The following is a 20288-nucleotide window of genomic DNA, read 5'->3' on the forward strand; positions in this document are numbered from 1 at the left end:
TTCTTTGATCCAAACTGCATGCATCACGTGAGTTATGTCACTGTCAACGAAAGCGTATCGTATAGTATAAAATAAATATCTAAAGAAAAAAAAACAATAATATACAGAAAAAGTGCTGAATTTTATATTAAATTGTGTGACGAGAGATTATACAACGTATTATGAATCACCTTCGATCGGTAAGTATACAAAAGGCTAATCAGTGTTCTGTTGCATAATTTACATTAGGTATTACGCTTTATTAATTAAATTTAGAAATAATTAATTATCCGCTTAAATAGGCAATGTTTTGGCACACTGAGGCAAACGATTGTGGATCTAGAGATTGTGTATTTTTTCTGCAAAATCAAGTTTTGTTGAAAAAGTTAGATATTCTGATGAAACAATTGCAGTCATAATCAGATAAAACAATTAAAAAAAATACTTTGATTTCTTTTCTCTTACTGTACCTACTGTAATCATTGATTGAGGACGAGCCTTACTAGCAATAAGAATGGAGTCAGTTTAGTGGTGTCATGAACACAAATTCGAGCCAATCGTGAAGTCTAACTCCACAATGTGATTAGTTGATGAGTTCGCATCACTCGCGAACTAGTTGCTTTAGACTGCACAATTGGTTCGGATTCGTGAGTGATACCACTGAACTAGCACCATTCTTAGTGCCCGTAAGGCCCATCCTTAGATATATGTCAATGACTGTAATTTTTATTACTTGCGATTTTGGGAGTGTCAACCCCTAAGGTGGTTAAAAAGGGGATGAAAGTTTGTATGGGGTTCAAGTTTTATTTCAAGCTAGTAATTCGAAACTTCGTAAAAAGATATATTATTAAAATACAAGTAAACAAATGTCAGCGTTTTTGCAAATTCACCCGTACATGGGCATATTATTAAAAGAAAAGTAATTTCAGCGTCTTAAAAAATCCATCCCCTAACAGGATTAAAAAAGCGGCCAAGTGCGAGTCGGACTCGCCCATTAAGGGTTCCGTACCATTTATGAGGTATTAAAAAAACTGCTTACTAGATTTCGTTCAATCCAATTTCGTCGTCGTCATCCAATTTTCGGTGGTAGTTTGCATAGTAATGTATATCATATATTTTTTTTAGTTTTATAATTCTGTTATTTTAGAAGTTACAGGGGGGGGGGGGACACATTTTACCATATGGGTTTGATGAAAAAAAAATACTTTGTTTATTTTAGATATAAGCTAGTTATAGTAATCATCTGTATATATCCATTATGTATATTGTTATTGTCAATAAATAGGTTTTTATTATATGACGTATTAAAAAAAACTACGTTCAAACCAATTTTCGATGCAAGTTTGCATGGTAATGTACATCATATATATTTTTTTGTTTTATCATTCTCTTATTTTAGACGTTACAGGGGGGGGACATTTTACCACTTTGGAAGTGTCTTTCGCGCAAAATATTCAGTTTAGAAAAAAATGATATTAGAAACCTCAATATCATTTTTGAAGACCTATCCATAGATACTCCAAACGTATGGATTTGATGATAAAAAAATTTTGAGTTTCAGTTCTGAGTATGGGGAACCCCCAAAATTTATTGGTTTTTTTTTTCTATTTTTGTGTGAAAATCTTAATGCGGTTCATAGAATACATCTACTTACCAAGTTTGAACAGTATAGTTCTTATAGATTCGGAAAAAAGTAGCTGTGACATAAACGGACACACAGACGGACATGACGAATCTATAAGGGTTCCGTTTTTTGCCATTTGGCTACGGAACCCTAAAAAGGGGTTGAAAGTTAGAATACATTACAAATTTATATAAACTGAAACTTCTTATAAAGGCATAATAGCTGATTAGAAATAAAATTTATTTCAACGACTTTGGAAATTCAACCCCTAAAAGGGGTTTCAAACGGGACGAAAATTTGTATGGTGTTGAAGTTTTATTTTGAGCTACGAACTTGAAACTTTGTAAAAAGAAATTTTATTAAAATGAAAGAAAACTGTTTTCAGTGTTTTTGAAAATTCATTCCCCAATGTAGTGAAAAAGGGATTGAAATATTGTACGGAGATCTAAAAAATTTTTTGTGTGCGGGGCTTGAATCTTTGTATAAAGACATATTATTAGAATACAAGAAAAGTAACTTCAGCGTTTAAAAACTCATCCTTTAAAAAGTGGTGAAATAGAGGTTGAAAGTTTGTATGGAGATCAAATATTTTTTTGAGTAAGAGACTTGAAACTGTATGTGGGCATATTATTAGAATACAAGAAAAGTAATTTCGGGGTTTTTAAAAATTCATCCCCTAAAAGTGTTAAATAGGGGTTGAAAGTTTGAATCTATTACAAATGCTTTTAGTCTTAGAATATATAAGATTACAAAAAAGTTAATTGAACGTTATTGAAAATTCAACCCCTAATGGGGTTAAAAAGGGGATGAAAGTTTATCAAATTTTATTTTAATGTGGGAACTTGAAATTTGGTTAAAAGGTATTTTATTAAAAGAGAATAAAATTAATTTTAGCGTTTTTTTTTATTCTTCCCCCAAGGTGGCTAAAAAGGGGTTGAAAGTTTGTATGGAGATCAAACATTTTTTTGAGTGCGCGGCTTGAATTTTTGTATGAACACATATTATTAAAATACAAGGAAAGTAAAGTCAGCGTGTTTAAATATTCATCCCCTAAAAGGGTTAAAGGGGTTGAAAGTTTGTATGGGGTTCAAATATTATTTTTAGCTAGGAACTTGAAACTTCGTTAAAAGGTTTTTTTTTTAAAGAAAACTAATTTCAGCGTTTTTGAAAATTCATCCGCATGGTGAAAAGCGAGTTGAATATTTGTATGGAGATCAAACATTTTTGTGAGCGTGGGACTTGAATCTTTGTTTAAAGGCATATTATTAGAGTATAAGAAAAGTATTTTCATTATCTTTAAAAATTCATCCTCTAAAAGCGTTAAAAAGGGGTAGAAAGTTTGAATCCAGTACAAATAATGCTTTAAACCTTTTTATTTAGAAAGGCATACTTAATATAACATTACTAAAAAAAGCTAGGAATTTTCCTTTTAAAGTAAGCTAGGAACTTGAAACTTGGCATTATATTAAAATAGACGAAAACTAATTTTACCGTTTTTAGGGTTCCGTAGCCAAATGGCAAAAAACGGAACCCTTATAGATTCGTCATGTCCGTCTGTCTGTCCGATTCTGTCACAGCCACTTTTTTCCGAAACTATAAAAGCTATACTGTTCAAACTTGGTAAGTAGATGTATCCTATGAACCGCATTATGATGTTTACACAAAAATAGAAAAAAAACAATAAATTTTGGGGGTTCCCCATATTTAGAACTGAAACTCAAAAAATCTTTTTTCATCAAACCCATACGTGTGGGGTATCTATGGATAGGTCTTTAAAAATGATATTGAAGTTTCTAATATCATTTTTTTCTAAACTGAATAGTTTGCGCGAGAGACACTTCCAAAGTGGTAAAAAGTGTGCCCCCCCCCCCCCCCCCCCGTAACTTCTAAAATAACAGAATGAAAAATCTAAAAAAAATATATGATATACATTGCCATGCAAACTTCCACCGAAAATTGGTTCGAACGAGATCTAGAAAGTAGTTTTTTTTAATACGTCATAAAAATTTAAAAAAAAATTTTTTTTCATCTAACCCATACGTGTGGGGTATCTAAGGATAGGTCTTCAAAAATGATATTTAGGTTTCTAATATATTTTTTTTCTAAACTGAATAGTTTGCGCGAGAGACACTTCCAAAGTGAAAAAATGTGTGTCCTCCCCCCCCCGTAACTTCTAAAATAACAGAATGAAAAATCTAAAAAATATATATCATATACATTACCATGCAAACTTCCACCGAAAATTGGTTTGAACGAGATCTAGTAAGTAGTTTTTTTAATAAGTCATAAAATAAAAAATATTTTTTTTTTCATCAAACCCATACGTGTGGGGTATCTACGGATAGGTCTTCAAAAATGATATTGAGGTTTCTAATATAATTTTTTTCTAAACTGAATAGTTTGCGCGAGAGACACTTCCAAAGTGAAAAAAATGTGTGGGCCCCCCCCCCCCCCCCCCCCCGTAACTTCTAAAATAACAGAATGAAAAATCAAAAAAATATATATGATATACATTCTCATGCAAACTTCCACTGAAAATTGATTTGAACGAGATCTAGTGAGTAGTTTTAATACGTCATAAAATTAAAAAAAAAAAATTCATCAAACCCATACGTGTGGGGTATCTATGGATAGGTCTTCAAAAATGATATTTAGGTTCCTAATATCATTTTTTTCTAAACTGAATAGCTTGCGCGAGAGACACTTCCAAAGTGGTAAAATGTGTCCAAAGTGGTAAAATGTTGAACAAGATCTAGTATTTTTTTAATACGTCTTAAATGGGACGGAACCCTTCATGCGCGAGTCCGACTCGCACTTGGCCGCTTTTTGAAATACATTCCCTGAGTTGGTCAAATAAGTGTTGAAAGTTTGCGTCAGGAACGAAAATTTTTGTAAACAGTGAACTTGAAATGTCGTAAAAAGATACAATAATAGACAACATGAAAAGTGATTTCAGCGTGTTTAGAAATGTATTCCCTAAGGGAGTTAAAATGGATTGAAAGTTTGGATTAATCTCCTAATTCAATGAAAAAGGGTTGAAAATTTGCATCGGGAGCGAACATTATTTTAAACAGTGGACTTGAAAGTCTTCTAAGGGGGCTGAGAGGGATTATATCAAGAACATTTTTTCAGTTAGGGCATAGTACAAAGAGTGGGGAAGTAGGTTATCTTCATACAAACGCACCGCGCGCGGCTTGTATGTGTGCGCCATAGTATCTCCGCGTCGCCGCACGCATGCTCAAACAAAATCTCGACCCGTTTCTCAGTGCGCCAGTTGGGGCTTTATTAAAAAACTGCTATTTAAATTATACACTGTAATAGATAATATATTAATTCCGATAGTAATTAATATAATGTGCTAGATATTATGTCTGTATTATGACAATTTAGTTACAATTATGCAAGCAAATCAAATCTAATATCTCACGGAACCAATCCGCTAAACTACAGCGATATTATTTCTAGAACAGCAATTTGTTAGAGTAAAAATGTTGAGTGACAATAGTGAGAGAAGTATTATATTAAGTACGGCGCGCCCTCGCAGCGGTTTTATGTTAATCGAAGAGCCGTGTCCTCGCCGGACACGAGCTGCGCTCTTCTTACGGCCTACACATACATGATGAGTGTACCCCGGGGTTTGGGTGCCGGAATGTTAATCACTAGCCTATAAATTTGCACTATACGTGCCTATGTCGAAAATATCCACTCCCGTGCTTTTGGCAACTGTAGTTGCCAGCTGTCACCCTTATTTTATTATAATAATGGAAGTCACTGAAAAATATCAGGCACGTGAGTGGTTATAAAGGGCGTAAAACGAACGATACACGTGCAAATACGAGGGGCGGCTGAAATATTCACGGCCTAAGCTAGAAAAAAAAGAAAAATAAAAAAAAACTGCAACTTTTTTCCCCGCCTCTTGGGCATTTAAAATATTGCCGCCATTAAAAAAAAGTTATTCGATTTCAGTTCTGTACGCGGATAAACATAACAATGTCTATCGAATGCGGAAATTTTGATAAATTACCGCAAAAAATACCTTGCGCTGGATACCAAAAATGCTGACACCGCATGATAAGGAACGGCGACGTAAAAGTTGCAAAGAATTTTTGGATCTAGCTGAAAGGAATTTGAACGAAATTTATAACCTAATCGTAACCGTAGATGAAACGTGGGTTCGCCAATATGATCCAGAATCAAAACAAGAGTATGCAATGGTTAAAAAAAGGGAGAGAGGGCACCAAAGAAGTTTAAAGTGGAAAAGTCAGCTTCCAAGCTTATGGCGACCGTGTTTTAGGACAGTGAAGGAGTTTTATTAGTTGATTATTTGCCAAAAGGGACCACAATGAACGGTCAATATTATGCAAATTTATTGATTCAAGCATGTGACGCAGTCGTCCAGAAGCGACGTGGGAAACTTAGCCGTGGAGTGTTGTTTTTACAGGACAACGCACCAGTTCACATTTCCCGTGTTGCTAGGCAAGCTCTAAAAGACACTGGTTTTAGAGAAATCAATCATCCACCCTACAGTCCAGACCTGGCTCCAAGCGACTATATCATTTTTTCAAATTTGAATAAGACTTACGTGGTCGCCGGATTGCCGATGACAATCAGATCAAGGCTGCGGTAGAGAGCCATTTTGAAGCGAAAGAAAAATATTATATTTTCAGCGGTATTAAAGCATTGTTTGCTCGAAGCGAAAAGTGCTTATCGCTCTATGGGGACTAGATTGAAATATAAAATCATTTACTTTAATACCCTCTTTTATTTTTTTTTCTAAGGCCGCGACCATTTCAGCCGCCCCTCGTAGGTAGGTAATTCGCAACTCGTGTCGATTTAAAACACTCCCGAATAATGTAGAAATTGATTAAGGGTACACGTATACTTTTCTTCAACCTAATTTAAGTACACCAAGGTTGAGTTAGGTACGGATGATTGACACCACGTGCCCGTGACCCCACCCCAAAGGCAGAGAGATGAACACCCCAGGTTTTTTAGTGAGTAGAAACCTCACATATCCTCAGCGTTTCCCCCTGGCGCTGGGGAATCTTTCGAAGATTTTTCCTGGGAAAAAAAAAAAAAAAAAAAAAAAGGTACGGAGCGAACAATATGATTTAAAATGCATGTAGCCCCAAGAATTATTAAATGAATACTAATGAGGATTTATCATTTAATTCTGGTATTCGTAATGATAAATCATCGTGCCACATGCAATCCTAATTAGGTAAGTATTGAGGATCTTATTGCATACCTGATTGCACGAAATATTTGATAATCCACGCCAATTTAGCAAGCAAATATTACTCTCGTTAATCCGAATGCAGAGTCAATATGCTTCTAAGACTCATGTCTCCCTTTGCGTTTCATCACGGAATACATAATACGTTAACGTTGACGACCTCAAGTGCTGTTGAACAAAAAAACTTTAATTTATTGCATTCTATGGATATCTACATATAGCATTCCCTTTGCACCCATAGCTCTATCGTACGTCTTTCTATAAATCAACTGTTCTTATGCTAGCCAATGTCTCAATGCCGCATAAAATATGAAATGGCTCACAGTGGAACACACTCATCGCGTACAGGCCAGCGGTCACGGCGCAGCATTACGGGATCTCCGGTCACAGCTACATTCATACAGTCCCTATACTTCCACGCATACACCACGGAAATGCCACACTCACCAATCCTACCACGAAAAATACTGTTCACACAAACGACATTAGACCTTATCTGAACGACCTAGATAAGTACGATGACGTGTGACACGATGACCTGGTACTTGTTTGACCACGTTTATACACCATTATTCGCAACAAAAAACAATTTAAGGTTTACGAGTAGAGTCGTAAATGGGATTTATTTATATTCACAATTGCAACCTTGTTTGCACAGGTCAAGTGAGGTTTTGTATTGTATACCTACGGGCGATTTTCCGCAACTCGACGACTGGCGCCTATTTTGCCTGACATGTGGGGGTGGGCTAGTCCTGCCAGCCCAGCTCCTCGAGGAATCCTATCAAACCCTTAATGTTGAGTAGGACCTCGGGGAGGTCTTTCGGGGATGCGAGATGTTTAGCCCTGTATTATGGAGTCGCTCCGCTGCATTCCAGCACCACGTGAGAGGCAGTTTCTTCTGTCTCAGGCAGCATCTAGTTTAATGTACCTAGAAAAAAACAAACAATGTAAAACTGTTGACTACATTTGTTTCAGTCAAGTGGAAAATATTTAGTGCCTCGCAAACTTTCTCAAAAATATTTCCCCTGGTTCTTAATTCACCAACATCAGAGCTAAGAAACATATTTTTGAGCAGGTTATGTGAACCAAAAGTTTTATACCTATTTGACTGTACAATCATCTGAATTAGCAGTTGATGCTTTTGCAAAAAAAAAAAAAAAAAAACAATAAATTAATGAAATGAATTAATGAAAGTTGGTTTCATATTTGTATTGCCAAAATGGTTGTGAACCCTCTTACACTGCTATATAGAAGGAAACTTGTTAGGGTCTCCCCAAACTAGTCGACGCCGTTTCGGCAAATCGCGTACGGAAAAAGCTTTATGTCAACGCAATAAGAGCGAATAAGTCGTAAATCGGCTCGGCCCACGCGAAACGACGTCTTTCGACGGGAAAACGGCGTTTTGCCGTAAAGCTGTTCGCATTCGTACGACGCTGTTTGCAGCCTACCGCACACGTTCGCATTCATAAATCTCCTTATACCGCCGTACGGTGCCGGAAAGAGTTGAACGGCTCCGATCACGGCCGAGTGCCTACGATAAGGACCGGTCAGAGCTGGCGGAAGCCGTTCAGCGTCTTCGACGGCCGAACATAGCTGACGACGGCCGAACAGAGCCGATGACGGCCGAAGTAGCTACTGATGCGTTTGTATTTGTTCATTTGAATTATTACCCACATTAATTCTGTGTTCTGTTTTTGAAGTGTTCGTCTTAGCAAATCCAATAAGAAGTCAAATTTTGTTGCGGTCATTCCATTTTTGGATCGAGTCTCAAACGAGGATATCGTAAATTAAATTCACCTTCACTTAATCTATATTGCCACAAAGAATCAACCCACGGTCGCCTCCGCTTTTGCTGCTGTTCTAGCTCTTCCAACAAGTAGGCTACGATAAAAATGCTGGGAAGCCTTTTTTTCCATGCCCGTCTACGTAAAATATCCATCATCACAGGTTATTATATAATATGTAACAATTACCAAGGAAAATAATCTTACAGGTCTGTTCAATTTCAAACTCAGGTTGTTACTAACAACCAGTCTCCAAAAATGAGATTTACGATTGCCGATCACCCGCTGTCCTACATCTGTTCGTCGGACTCAACGGCTGTACGTGTGCTGTCTGACGTCTCGACGGCAGGACGGAGCACGGGAGAGCCGACCGTCGCTTTACAACTGTTGCGATAGCAAGTCGCAGGCGATCGGGCGTCTCTACGGCCGCAAGGAGGATGAGACTGCTAAACGCAGGTGTCCAACCGCGGAGACGGTCGATCGGCTAAATGCGAATAGTGTGGTGTAAAACACTCGGCGAAAGCCGACTCCGCGTCGACTGGTTTGGGGAGACCCTTACATTACAACTAGCTGTGCTACCTCTGCTAAAGACAACCCTTATTTATACTTTTTTCGCTTAAAATGAATTCAAAAGAGCTGTACAATATGTCTTTGTTTTTAGACTGTGAATGCTGTCAGGAGGATGCCATGCCTCGCAATGTCGAGTGATGCAGGGAAGACCATGTACACAACTTATATGGAAATCCCTGTTTATGATGTAAACAGACCACAGACTCTTGAAAAGCGTAAGGCAAGGTAAGTGTTATAGAATAGAATAGAATAGTTTATTCATTATAAAAAAACAATATAAATTTGCACTTCAAACTTATACGTATTTTAAATAATTATCGTCAAACATTATAATTATGTACATATTTACATTGAATATTACAAAAAAATGTACATTCTTTCATTTGATTTATATTATTTGCATCACACTTGCTTGTTTATTTCACCTAAATAAATAAAAACATTTGGGTACACACAGACGCTGTCCCTCGCGGCCGCTATAGCTATTTCATTTTCGTATACCTACTTTTTTTTCTCCTGCTACTCTTCTTCCCTGCACCCTTTTCACCATCTATAGTCTACAATTCAGTTAAAAAAGAACCTCGCGAGAGTTCTTATGTACTCTAAAGTATGCATTAAACAAAGCTGCTGATTAATCTCCATATTATCTACTGTTGTTACTTACTACCAACTTTCAATAGAACCAACTTAAAGCGTATTAGTAAAGGCGTATTTTACGCTGTTAAACCTAAGGTACACACATCTAGAAACTTGTTATCACTGTTATCAGTTAGGTAAATTTAATTGGAACCCCTGCAAATTAAAATCGTTTACAATTACCTCCACATGCCACGATGAGTAATGTTTAATATCGCTTGTTTATTACATCTTATCTAATATTTCGTAAGATTGTTTGACTGAATATTTACCACAAATTGATCCCCTTATCCTGTGGGCCTGTTTACGGAATATGGTACAATTTGTTGAATTGCCAACAACATATATTTCAATTCAAACCTGCCACTTAGTTGTTAGGTAAAAAATATTTGCAAGTATAAATTGAATCCCTACTATGGATGGGTGGATACAGAGCTCCCTCCTTTTTGAAAGTTGCTTATAAATGTAGCTATCCAGACTATTGGCACCGTGCGAAGTGCATGGCGGGGGTAAGTAAAGCGATCCCAGCGCATAAGGTGGTAAAAATTAGAACTTGCTGCGGATAGCGTCTTTTATATTTCGTACAAGTTATATGACTCGAAGTGAAATTTTAATTTACGGTTACTCCTGAAATATTCATTTCAATTGTACGGTGTAGGCGGCCACTGCAATCTGTATGAAATGCTTAATATGACTAACGTATTTAAATTGATAATTATTAATACTGTATCCGTGTAAATAGCTTTGCAAATGCCACATATTGTGTGATCTTTTTCTAGAAGTTCAGAATGGGTATAGTAAGTAAAGTACTGTATGTACTGTCTGCTTTATGTGTAATTTTCCTATTCCTCTAATTAATTCGTGCACTACCTGTTATAAAAACCTACTGCTCTTTATATCCTGGTAAGGTTGTCTGGAAGAGATCGATTATAGCGATAAGACCGCCTGTTGCTACCTTTCTTTACATTCTAAATCTGTTTTTAAAGTTGTCTTCTTTGTGGTGCAATAAATAATATTTACTTACTTTTGAAGAAAATAAGTTTGTATTTTATTTGAAATAGTTTCTTGGACCTATTTTCAAAAGATAAAATACTTTTTATTAGGTAAAGTAGATAGGAGTTACAATCTCTTCTGGCGTTACCATCCTTGCAACTCTCTCATTCTTTTAAGATGGAACGGGTGAATCTGTTAGTAACGCCGCACATGACCATAAGCATAGCGAGTGATTAAAAATGGAATCTTGAGCGTTGCGAGGGTTTTAAGGCACAAGAGGTGAACAAACTTTTCTGCCCAGGCCGCGTAGCCAACGTTACAATCGTTAACACTCCGTATCGTAGCGTAGTCGTCTCTCTCTATCACTCTTCCATATTAGTGCGACTGTGACAGTTGCGTTTCGTTCGCCAGGGAGCGTGAACGATATGCACGTTGGCTATGCGGGCTGGTCAATTACAAACGAGACATTTCACTAACCAACGAGAGGTATATACTAGCTGTAAAACATTAAAAATCTAAATTATTGCTTTTAAAAATTGACCGTTAAAAACCATCATTTAACACATTCACTGCCAGACAAAAAACGGCGCACTACCCCAGAAACCGGTGGTCTATAGCTGCGTACAAAACAACCCGCCCAGCGGGTTGTCCGGCATCTGAACAAAGTTCACGAGCGCCCACCAGGTGGGTTCCCGGCAGTGAATGTGTTAAAAGTCCATTCAACCAGTTAACATGAGGAAACAACACGAAATTTGCACACTAGAGGACTGATTGACACACTGTTTTTAAAGAATAAAGATAGCCTTTCCAACTTGTTAATTGGGAGCAATACTTTTTAATTCATACTAGGTACCTATTCACTATTGAAGAGTACCCTTTATCGCATAGTATTTGTATTTTAAAAAAGTATTTTGAAAATACCTATTTTGTATTTAGTATTTAAAATACAAATAAGTATGTAAACTAAAAAAAAGGAAGTATTTGTATTTTGTATTTAAATTATTTTTATAAACTATTTTTCACATCTCTGCCCAAAACACATTTTATATTTATTCCGTTCATCCGGTTGCATACCGTCACAAATTTGTCACACTCGATATTTCCGGCTACCACACTTTATTAACGCCATCTCTGTGTGCCGTTTTATGTGTAGTTAAGAATCCTCAACATTTTTACGGCAGTCCACGTAAGTAAACACATTTGTATTACAATTAGTTCTTTGATTAAACTTTGTGACATATTCGGAACACTATGCATTAATGGCTCTTTTAACTAAGACAGATGTGGTACATCATGCAGTCAGGTTCTTCACTACTTATATTCTTATTTGGAACTGTAGGCAGCATGATGCATTTGAAGTAGATTAGGGTTTCGTAGTTATAAATAATATTGCATCGATTGAAATATATACATATATTTTTATACTTTATTGCTGAGAAATTTTTAGTTTAATTTTTTTTTTTTTACTAGAAAAAATTTCACTATAAGAACTATGACAGTTTGTTGGCGAAATTGGCTGTAAGGTAACTGTACTAATGCTCGACGCTCTAACTAATGCCCACTAGTTAACATTGGTGTCACCTCTATCGTTAGTGGCTTAACATTCAAGGTGACAACTATTAGGGCGGTGTCGAGCAGTCGTACGATTACCGTACCTATAATTATATAATTTTTTAACTTTTTTCAGAAAAAATGAAGACACGGTTTCGCACTATAATGTACATACCAGAAAGCAGCGAGGATGAAAATATTTCTGACTACGAGAATTACATGCTTCCTTAACCAATTCAGCATGTATGTATAGGTGACAGCGATTCCTATGACGAATGTGAAGATGTCAATGGGTACGAAGGGCAATTAGAGCAAGAAGATGGGTTTGAAGATGAGTCAGAGGTGCAACAAACTTCAACTTCAAACACAAATAAAAAACGAGGCAAAAAAGTAAAAAAAGGATATGTTACAATGGTCTGATGAGGCTGCTAATATTTTTTTGGGAAGCGAAACTCTTACCGAAGAAATTATGCGACTGAACACGCCAACCGAGTTCTTTAAATTTCTGTTTCCGTCTGCTCCACTAAATTTGATGGAAGAAGAAAGCAACATATACGCTGCTTAAATAACAAAAAACAACTTCGAAAACGTAACTAGTGGGAATATACGTAAATTTATTGGTATACTAATTTACATGTCAGTCGTGTACATACCTACTACTCGTCATTATTGGTAAGAGGGGACTTAGAGTGAAAAGGTAGCTTCCACCATGACATGTAATAAGTTTGAGGAGATTAAAAGGTTTCTACACTTCTTTGATAAATCTAAAGAATTGAAATCTGATGACTCTAATTTTGACAGACTTCAAAAAATACATCCTCTTATACTACGTGACAGACTGTAGAAAGTTCCAAAAGAGGAGTATTTATCTATAGATGAACAGATGATACCGACAAAGGCTCGTACTTCAGGTATCAGGCAATACAATGCCAAGAAACCCCATAAGTGGGGATATTTAAACTGTGTGTTGAGTGAAGCCAGTAGGTTCAGTTACGATTTTGAGATATATGGGGGAAAACATAGTGGTCCACCAGAAGATTGTCCTGATCTTGGAGTCCCTGAATGTCGTTCAAAGATTATTGCAGTCTGTTTCACACAATCTGAACCACGAGATATTTGTTGATAATTGGTACACAAGTTGTCACTGATGGCCAACTTACAAAAAATTGGCATTCTTCCACTTGGAACAATACAACTCAATAGAGCAAGAGATATTCCTTTGTCAAAAAAAGATTTGATGAAAAAACCCCGTGGTCATTGTGTGGTGAAGTCTACAGGTATTGACGATGTTCAATTAACGGTAACTGCCTAGGTTGACAATAAGGTAGTCACGTTGTGCTTATCGTTTGTGGCAGCAGAGCCAACAAATACTGTAAAAAGGTATGTTAAGACCAAAAAGTCCCAGATGGACATTCCCTGCCAAAAATGCATAACAATTTTTAATAAGTATATGGGAGGGGTAAAACTTTTGGATGCGATGTGAGGATTAAAAAAGTGTTTATAACCGCGTTTATAAGTTATTAGTTTATAAAGTGTCGAACCAACATAATCCATGGATGTGTTAGTAGAATGTATCTTAATAGCCTAAGGGTTAGTATACACAAAGAAAAACAATGCAAAAAATTTAAAAAATAGAATTAAAGACACAATAAACAAAAGAACATTAAAACACTTACAAAATATCCCGACTTTTAGGGCTACTTGTCCCTCCCTATCGTAACAGCAATCCCTTGTTTAATTAGCGGACTGTCAAGACGCTCAGCCAAACACCTCAGCATGCTGTTGCCACTGCCGCGCACTCGTTTCAGCAGTGAGGCTATTCTTTTTCGCCTAATGGCAAAAAAGTCGTCCGCCCTAGCATCGGCAAATATGCCAGATGTACTGCAGTGCTTCGGCAGCCTCAACAGCATCCTGAGGATGTTGTTTACAGAATCAAAGTTCGGAGTAAGAAGTGGTACCATAGGCTGTTTTCCACTTAGTGGACTTAAGCTGTGTCAATAGCTGGTTGTTATGGAGGCGTAGCATTGCACAGAACGGAGAAGATACATACATGCCTTTACTGGACTTTAAGCTAAATTTGGCAGAAGTTTTGATGGCCGAAGATACTAGAGTATTTACGCCTACACGTCGAGAACGTTCATTAAACGAAACAGTTCAGAATCTAAAGAAAGGCATATGGCGCCGTATTGAATTACCCCCAATCGAAGTAGCTGAAGATGGTTTTAACCATTGGCCAGAATGGATGTCAGATCGCCAAAAATGCAAGTTAGCAGGCTGCATACAAAAAACCCAAGTAGTGTGCCAAATGTGTAAATGTTTCTTATGTCTAAACAAATATCGTAATTGCTTCAAGGAATTTCATTTTAACAATAAATGTTTGCAATAAGTATTATACTAAATCAACTAAAAACACTTAATTTATTTTGAATGAAAGTGTTGATTAAGTATGTACTGCTGTACTGCATATTCCAAATTTGGCAACTACAAAATTCTACACTGCAGTGCATGTTGTTATTGTTGTTCCAGATTTGTACGCTATTTTTTTTTTTCAAAATATAGTAATTAAAAACAATTATAATTTTATATTTTATTTTCCCTAGGCTATATTACTTATTTAGAATGACATATATTTTTTACAAGGTGATTCCCATGCGGTAAAGGGTTAAACAGTTTTTGTAAAAAAATCATCTTCGGTACTAATTTTTATAGCTGACTAAATGTTTCTTTCACACACACACACACACACAGACAGGTAACTACGAGTATAATACTCATCGAGACAATTCTAACAAACTCGAACACAATTAGGTTGCGTTGTTTTATCCCAGAGTTCCTATGGCCACCTCCTGTCTCCATCCTCAGATCAGCTCAATGGTACCATAATATTGCATTGTCACCCAACTTACATATGTATGTGAAGTTTCAGCTCAATCGAATAATGGTAAGAGGGTCTAAATATGTAACTCTTTAGCAAAGTCTCATTTACAATACCTAATTGAAGTGTGGGGATGCGCAGCTAAGACAAATCTTCAATTTCTGCAGAGACCACAAAATAAACTAGTAAGAACTCTATTTCAATATCCTCAGCTCACGAAATCAAAGTCACTTTATACTAAAACAAAACTATTTAATCTAAAACAACTATACACATACTGTACTTGCATACTCATCGATATGTTACTTACACAGAATATACACTCTCAGTTAATATTAACAAAACGAAAATTTAGACATAATTTAAGAAATACTAATAAAATAAAATTATTTAGACATAGAACTAATTATGAAAAAAAAAAACCATTTTATCTGAAGGTGCACAAATGTATAATAACCTACCAAAAGATGTTAAAGAAAGTCATTCAGAGACAATGTTTAAAACTAAGCTGAAAGAATATATATAATAATATTTACTAAGATGTGTTGGAATATGTTACATAATGTTAATTTATTGTAATCTCATGTAAGTGAACTGTTCTATTCTTATGAGAATAAATGACTTTAAACCGAATTTTGCGTGCAAGATTTGTCCCACACTAACATACATACATACATACTAACAGGGCAAGTTAAATAAAAGCTTGTAAAAAATTACGAACTCCGGTGTCGTGCGAAACTCTTTATCTAATGCAAAATTAGTGATAATGTAATCAGTGATCTTGCTTTTATTGATCATTATCAATTTTATCAATGACAAATTGTTTTATTAAAACTTACAATAGTAGGTGACCAATCAGAAGAAGATTAGTCGATTTTTACTACGTATGTGAAGAGGTTAAAACAACATAAGTATCTACTTCTAGCGTCTTCTTAGAATGATCTGGAACCTTCCATAGTTACCTCATGATGCACATCTAATACTGGGCCTTACTGGCTCATGCCGTAACACCACCAAGCTGAGTGAGGCCCATCATTTAGCGCAACTTTTAATTTTGTGCACTTTCTTAATTATATTTAGTTAGTTTTAAGGTTACGTTATTGTGCTAATAAATTATATTTATTTCTTTCTTCTTTCTAATAATAAATGAATTAGAAAATGTTACATAAACGTGACAATATTTAGGTAGGCTTCGGTCACACGTACGCGGATCCGCGCGCGTAGTCACCCAAGCAGCACATTAGTGAATTTTGCAGCTTATCTTATAGCTTTATGTTCTAAATGAGTGGTTTAACAGTGTTTGATAAAACTTATACCTTTAAACACAACTCAAAATTGTATATGAGTTCATCCTGTCACTTGTAGTTGCTTAGGAACGTTTATTGTTTCTACTTTATTACTTATGGTTGGGTAAAGTCGATTTTGCTACTAAAAGTTGCATGCAGGTTTTAATTGTCACTCAATAAGAAGCAATAGTGCTATATAAGGCCCTAAAGTCACTTATAAGCAACTTCTACATATAAGTGGGAACATACCCTTATTTGGAACTTTTTATTCCAAATGACTAGTATAATAGAGTAGTATATCACCAATAGTGGCTAAAGCGATAATTTTACGGCCCTTTTGGAACCTAAAGTGATTGCAACTTTAAGGGCTAGAAATACTCTTATTGCCACTCCAACGCATAATTAAGTCTCAATAGGAGGTTCTTGAAAACCAAAAGCAGTTATTTTCACTTATTTCAAACCACTAACGATCTAACAGTTCCAAAATTAGGTCATATGCATAATATCCTATCAAAAACATTTTCATGAAAATGTTGCCAAGACGAAACCATAAGGCTCGCACTGTCAAAATGTTATCAGATTTCTCGTAGAGACAAGCTTCTAACTCTACAAGCCCTAACTTCAGAAACTCTACAACAAGAGTCAAAATATGTGGCATGGCCGTTTCGCTACTGTCACATGGGCGTAAGGTGCAAAATTTATTCACTAAGTATACTTGTAGTAACGAAACGGCCAAGCCACATATTTTGACTAAGGTGTTGAGTTTGTGAATGAAGGGCTTGTAGAGTTAGAAGCTTGGCTCTAGAAGAAATCTGATAACTTTTTGATAGTGCGAGCCTTATGGTTTCGTCTACGCAACATTTTCCATGAAAATGTTTTTGATAGGATTTCACTTCTTTTTGTAAGTGTCTTCTTTGTGTATTGTCATAAGCATGACAATCTTCCATCCCCTAATATAAATGGTAAAGTAAGTAGAGTAAATACACTTTATTGGACCACAGAAGAAAATTCAGTAACAGATTTACAATGTAAATAAAGGTAGCAACAGGCGTTCTTATCGCTGTGAGCGATATCTTCCAGACAACCTTAGGGTAGCAGGATATAAAGAACAAAAAGCTTTAGTGACAGGTAGTGGACGAATACATTACAGGAATAAGAAGATTACACATTACAATGAAATACATACCAATGGGTACAACCAAATGGTTAAATATTTATCACATACATATATAATGGTTGGGGGAAATTTACGATTAAAAATCCCGAAATACGTATCTGGGGGCATATTTTATACAATCTTCTTTTTATACTGATCCCCCCTACAAACTTTCCTCTATTCCCCCTAATGCCCTTTTCCTTCCCTTTTCACCTTTACGAGTGATTTTGGGGTTGATGACTATTCTATATCCTTCCTTATAGGAAAAACTATCTACACACTAAATTTCATCTAAATCGGTTCAGCGGTTATTGATTCCCCATACAAAATTCCACCCCCCTTTTCACCCCCTTAAGGGCTATAAATTTCCAATTTTTTTATTTCTTTTGTTGTTTGTATACTAATACTATGCTACATACCAAATTTTTGCTTCCTAGGACTTCAGGAAGTACCCCAAGGGTTTTGGTGATCATCAGTGAGTGAGTGAAGTGAGTCAGTGACGAAAACGGGGTTTTTCCGATACGAACAAAATCTTAAGTATGAGAGCTATGCATCTGAATTTTTTTATGCTTAATAAGTCCACTATTGACATTATATCCCGAGAATTTTGTTTATCTGGTATAATCCAAACCCAAGTTATGAGGGTTCAAAAAAACGACGAAGCGCTTTTAGAAAAGGTAGGCCATGCGCTTCGCTTTGCTCGTCTTGGCGGGGGCACTACCCTGCCCCCAGATTTATTTTTCCTATTGCGGCGCCTCCTCTGTCAATAGCATTCACTGCTTTGCCACTCGCAAGATACAAATAAGTGATCTTCAGACCTGATAGTTCTAAATAGAGAACAAATAAGTGAAAATAAACACTGTAAAATATTTTTTGTTCCGCCATGTTTACAAATGGAGTCCTTGAAAATCAAATTATTTTAAACAGAATTTTATCACACTGACGCATAATCACAGACCTTTGATAGTTGTGACGATGATACTTTAACATTGTACGTAACCTACAATCATTAGGTCAGGTTTTTAACAGTTTTATTTCTTATCAGTATCAATTCCTCATTTGATTTAGCACTCTCCTTTTAAATATTCCTGGATCAAATCAAAGGCGCATCGAAATTTACAAAGAAACCATACTATAGTTTCACAGTAAAAAATAATTCGCAAGGATTTCGTGCTTATTTCAATTCCTGTATAACGTGAAGTTTTCATCACTTTACCAAACAGATATGTACATCCAAAATTAAAATGACAGATCACATTCACTTTTAAAAAACACAACTTATTGTCTTAATTGTTGCCACGCCACTCAAAGGAAATTGGGCATCTCATTTATCACTCCTTGACCGAACTGAAATTGTAATACATTCATTCGTTCAATATAAATCGTTCACTGCGCATAACTGTCACCCATAGTTCTAATTGCCACTTAAGGTAATCGAGAGATCTCTTATGGATTCAATTTAGAACCAAAAATAGGCTGCAATTTTTCTCCTTTTTGGTCTATATTGGTTCTATATGGGTTCTCTCCACCTATATAGAACTTAGCCATGGCTATATATTTCACTTAAGTATCTAAATAGATATGATATACGAGCTATTTCCCACCCCGTGTGCTACTTGGGCACTGTGTAAGCGAGACAGCGCTATGAAAATTATATAGCGATGTCCCGTTTGTACACCGCCGCGGCGCGCGGATCTGTGTCCGTACGACCAAACCGTTAGAGAACATTATATGTATATGTTCCTTTTGTCATTATAATTTCCTTGCCCATATGGAGACCGGATCTAATACAGCGAACAATATACACTAATCCACGAGCCACTGCGGTGTACGCAGCGTACGAGTACGCTACGCAACTACGGTAGTGGTTTCATTTTAGGATATAATATAAACCGGCTATATGGTCTTCCATTTACAAAATAGCGTCCAATACCTTTATCTATGCGTATTATTAGGTACTGAAAATGTATGTCTTAACTTAAAAAGGTAAGACCTACATAAAAGCCTTCATTGATAGATGTGTTATTGTACCTATAGTATTTGATTATTACAGGCTCCACTACCAATCGCGTAAACGAGGGATGCTGGAAAACGACCTACTTCTCAGCACCTTCGCTAAGAAATACCTCGATGGATTCAACGAGGAACAGACGCTCATGTACGACCGGCTCATCAACTCGCCCAGCAACGACTGGGACATCTTCTATTGGATTGTGCAGAAAAAACCTACCCCCCAGGAGTTCAACAATGAAATCATGGACCTTCTAAAGAAACATGCTAGAAATGAGGAGAAAGTTGCTCTTCGCCAACCAAATCTGCATTAGAAACGAATTAGGAATATTTTTGCTGAAATTATAGTCAAAATGCTTTTGGTACATGCTAGTTACAAGATCTTTTTTTAATTTTTAAAATAGTTACAAGACCTAGTTACCACAAAGTATTATGATTAATTAATAGAGGTCAAGTTGCAAAGTTGTGTGTAATTACTATAATACTTTATAATTATATAGTTTTCTTTTAATACATTTTAAATATAGAAGACAACTGATGTTTCTGTTTTCAACGAAGATCTAATCGGTAAACTATTACGTTGTTTGC

At 36.1% G+C, this 20288-nt stretch overlaps 1 protein-coding gene across 1 annotated transcript; it reads left to right on the plus strand.

Moving 5' to 3' along the window:
- The first annotated feature begins 25 nt into the window (after positions 1-25).
- LOC133517002 (succinate dehydrogenase assembly factor 2-B, mitochondrial-like) lies at positions 26-20234 on the plus strand. The gene is made up of 3 exons (XM_061850103.1): positions 26-179; positions 9285-9418; positions 19744-20234. Exons 1-3 carry the CDS (start codon positions 162-164, stop codon positions 20012-20014), a joined length of 423 nt encoding a protein of 140 aa, XP_061706087.1. The 5' UTR covers positions 26-161; the 3' UTR covers positions 20015-20234.
- Positions 20235-20288: the final 54 nt, after the last annotated feature.

The sequence above is a fragment of the Cydia pomonella genome, chromosome 4 (assembly GCF_033807575.1).
Source record: "Cydia pomonella isolate Wapato2018A chromosome 4, ilCydPomo1, whole genome shotgun sequence".
NCBI classification, from domain to species: Eukaryota; Metazoa; Arthropoda; class Insecta; order Lepidoptera; family Tortricidae; genus Cydia; species Cydia pomonella.